The sequence below is a fragment of the Sinocyclocheilus anshuiensis genome, unplaced genomic scaffold, assembly GCF_001515605.1.
Source record: "Sinocyclocheilus anshuiensis isolate Anshui unplaced genomic scaffold, SAMN03320099.WGS_v1.1 scaffold914, whole genome shotgun sequence".
NCBI classification, from domain to species: Eukaryota; Metazoa; Chordata; class Actinopteri; order Cypriniformes; family Cyprinidae; genus Sinocyclocheilus; species Sinocyclocheilus anshuiensis.
Genome location: NW_015539870.1, coordinates 3,378,313 through 3,382,226, shown reverse-complemented (window position 1 = coordinate 3,382,226; position 3,914 = coordinate 3,378,313). Strand labels below are relative to the sequence as shown.

At 38.6% G+C, this 3,914-nt stretch overlaps 1 protein-coding gene across 1 annotated transcript in view; it reads left to right on the top strand.

Annotated features, from left to right (window-relative positions):
* The window catches only part of LOC107685128 (roquin-2-like), a 39,447-nt gene that overhangs the window by 10,560 nt on the left and 24,973 nt on the right, over nucleotides 1-3,914 (top strand). The window contains exons 4-6 of the mRNA XM_016481637.1: nucleotides 267-487; nucleotides 1,763-1,938; nucleotides 2,319-2,519. Coding sequence (XP_016337123.1) covers nucleotides 267-487; nucleotides 1,763-1,938; nucleotides 2,319-2,519 — 598 coding nt within the window. The remainder of the gene's footprint in view (nucleotides 1-266; nucleotides 488-1,762; nucleotides 1,939-2,318; nucleotides 2,520-3,914) is intronic.

Here is a 3,914-nt window from a genome sequence, read left to right as displayed (position 1 = left end):
GCCATCATTGATGGAACAATGAATTCTGAATTATACCAGCAAATTCTAAAGGAAAATGTCAAGACATCGGTCCGAGAACTGAGTCTCAAGAGAAAGTGTGTCATACAGCAAGACAACTACCCTAAGAACACAAATATTCACCGGATCCTTTTTCTCAATAAATAAATGACAAAGTATATATTTTTGTCTCCTTTGTTTGATTGGATTCTCTTTGTCGACTTTCAGGATTTGTGTGAAAATCTTTGTTTTGGGTCATATTTATGCAGAAATATAGAAAATTCTAATAGACCCATGCAGAGGAAGCTGGTGACCCTGGTGAACTGCCAGCTGGTTGAGGAGGAGGGGCGAATGCGTGCGGTCCGGGCGTGCAGATCTCTGGGTGAGCGCACCGTCACTGAACTGATCCTGCAGCACCAGAACCCACAGCAGCTCTCCGCTAACCTATGGGCCGCTGTGCGGGCACGCGGCTGCCAGTTTCTAGGACCTGGTGAGTTGCATACACATGTGTTGTAACATTTCTTTGCACTGCTTCATTTTATTATTCATCATTCAAGATACATACCTGGTTATTTTCACATATTTTGGGTTATTTACAACTTCAATTCATGTCATGACCAGAAAAAAGTAAATCTGATTACTTTCATTTGAGGATGCTATGAAGGAAAGTGGAAGGGGTGTGACATAAAGGAGCAGGGTTCTGGAATTATATCTGTAGCACATGACCAGAAGCTTTGGAAAAGTAGTTCCACTTCAAAAGGCCAATAAGATGACTTTACATTTCTTCTTTTAAAAGTGTCAACTGTTGTTCAAAGGTCAATGCTGATAGTGATATCTAGAGAGCAGGGTATAATGCAGATAACACATAATAAAAAATGTAATGACCGTGAATGAGATTTACACAAAAAAAGAAAATGTATTATTCATTGACAAGTCTGTCGGTAGATTAGTAGACTAAGGTGAGCAATGTTTGTCCTAATGTCTAAAGTGGCTAAAGTTGCTGGAGCGCTATTATAGTTTTTTTTGTATTAAATATATTTTGTAGTTTTATTAGTTTTTATTTTATATGATTTTTAAAAAATAATATAATATATAAAATACCATTCAGAAGTTTGAAGTCTGAAAGATTTTATTTTATTTTTAAAGAAATTAATTTATTTGTCAAGGATGCATCAAATTGATCAAAAGTGACAGTAAAGATATTTATAATGTTTCCAAAATATTTCTGTTTCAATTAAATGCTGTTCTTTTGAAAGTTCAAGTGAAAAACATTTATGATGTTTACACAAAAATATAAAGCAGCAAAAGCTGTTTCCAACATTGATAATAATAAGAAATGTTTCTTGATTTTTTTTTTACAAATTATTTTATTTAGTATTTTGTTTATAAATTGCAATTTTTTTTACATTTATTTTAGGTAATGAAAATATTTTTACATAGCTGATTCTGATAATCTCAAAATGCCAAATATAATCTGCCTGGCTGATAATGTTGTCTGTCACTAGTTGCAAATTGTAAATAATGTGAAATATTACTTTAATGCATGTAAAGGGAATATCCAAATGTGTGTTTGTGCTTGGCTGTCAATGATGATTACTCATAGGGCAGATTCTGACTGGGAAAACACAGATTTTCCCATCTGATCTCATTTGAGTTTTCTAGTCTGAGAACATTCAGAGCATGAATCCGTTCATCTGACGTGACCAAGCACACATTGATCCATCTCAACACTAACTATGTGTCTCTGTCCATATATGTATTGCAGCCATGCAGGAGGACGCTCTGAAGCTGGTGCTGCTGGCTCTGGAGGACGGCTCTGCTCTCTCGCGGAAGGTTCTGGTGCTGTTTGTGGTGCAGAAACTGGAAGCACGGTTCCCTCAGGCGTCTAAGACCAGCATTGGTCATGTAGTGCAGCTGCTGTACCGTGCCTCCTGCTTTAAGGTCAGAGCTAAAATCAGCTTCATGCAGCGAATGCGCTAAAACCGCTGATCACTTAACAGCTATTACGCTCAGTACTCCATCTATGTCGACTAGTCAGGAAAAGAGTTATCTGATGTGTTAAGCCTGCTGTAACATGATATTATGTGGATATAAAGTGCTTGGCAATGGGAATATCTAATAAACTCTTGATATGCATCCAGACTGCTTGATATTTGTATATGAGCTGGAGCTTGATTTACTGTGGCACCTTATGAAATCAGGAACTTGAGATCATTTACATCAGCAGTGTTTGTTTGGCTCAGTTGAGTGTGTTAACTATAGGGGCCTGTGCTATATTTATATATGCACAGCGACAGGCATTTCTCTTGATCTCTTTTCAGGTGACCAAACGTGACGAAGATTCCTCACTCATGCAGCTCAAAGAGGAGTTTCGCATGTATGAAGCCCTGCGCCGTGAACACGATGCTCAGATCATTCACATCGCCATGGAAGCAGGACTGCGTATCTCACCGGAGCAGTGGTCGTCTCTGCTGTACGGGGATCTCATGCACAAATCTCACATGCAGTCAATCATAGACAAGGTACCGCATGTATATTGCATAAATCATCAAAATTAGAATAAATATAATATAATATAATTAATTAAATATAATATATCACATAATAATTTAAAGATTTTAATAACAATCAATGTCGATCAGCTGACATGCTATCGACTGGACAGAGCTCGCGTCGAGGGAGGTAAGACCCGCGGCGGCGGGCTTTGTGTTTACATCAATGATGCGTGGTGCCGCGATGCTGTTGTAGTCTGCAAACACTGCTCACCCCTGGTGGAGTTTATGATTATTAAGTGCCGGCCGTTCTATCTACCGAGGGAATATACAGCCATACTGCTCGTTGCTGTATACATCCCTCCCAGCTCCAACAACAGCAACAGGAGCGAGGCACTAAATGAACTGTACCAGCACATCAGTGAGCAGCAGACAGCCCACCCCGATGCTTTTCTCATCTTGGCTGGGGATTTCAACCACGCAGACTTAAAGAGTGTGTTCCCAAAAATACACCAACACATAGACTTTCCAACACGGGGAAACAACATTCTAGACTTTGTTTACCCAATAATCTGTGACCAATATTTTATATGTAGATTGATTTCTCCTCTCTGAGCTGTTTCTCAAGCGCGTTTCTCATCACCACTACTTCTGTGTGAATCTAACAAATCAATTGGGGTGAAAGCGGTTCCATAAACGACAAATTAAGTTCACGCAATCTCACTAATTTGTGCACGCTTATTTTTAAGCAGCCCTTAATGTCGATCATGGATCAAATCTATCCACCATGACAAACAGCGAATACATTTGTGCTGTTTAATGCATTTGAGACGTGTTTTCCTCAGTGCATAACTGACATGTCACAGGTATATTTTTCATCTGTAAATGTTAGAAAGTCATGCAAACATCAATTTTGCTGACTGTCAAAACAGTACTTAAGTAAAAGTACAAAGTACTCTTCTCAAAAACTACTCAAGAGTACTAGTTACTAGTTACTTTTTAGCCGGCGATATTTAATGAACTCCCAAAAAATATTAATTCATATCAAAGATCTACTGTATGTGGATAATAGCTACTTTGAACAAAACCCACTTTTATCTTATTGACAAAGTACGTGAATTAGTGGTCATGATACAGGAATTTCTAACTTCAATACCTTGAAAAATATCAATATCAAAGTACTCGGGAACCGGAAGTTGCAACTGACTTCAGTGTTGTGATGTATTTCCAAATGAAATGGAATATTTAATAAAGGGCGGGGTTTTATTGTGGTGCACCTCCTCTCCACCTCTTGCTCATAGCAGAAGGCCTTTGTTCACCCCCCGGAGCCGTGTGAGCCGTGGGCGCATTTTATTTAACTGCTTTTGGACTGATGCATGAAACACCCGCTGAGTGCCATGAAACAGCTTGAAAGATCAAAGAAAA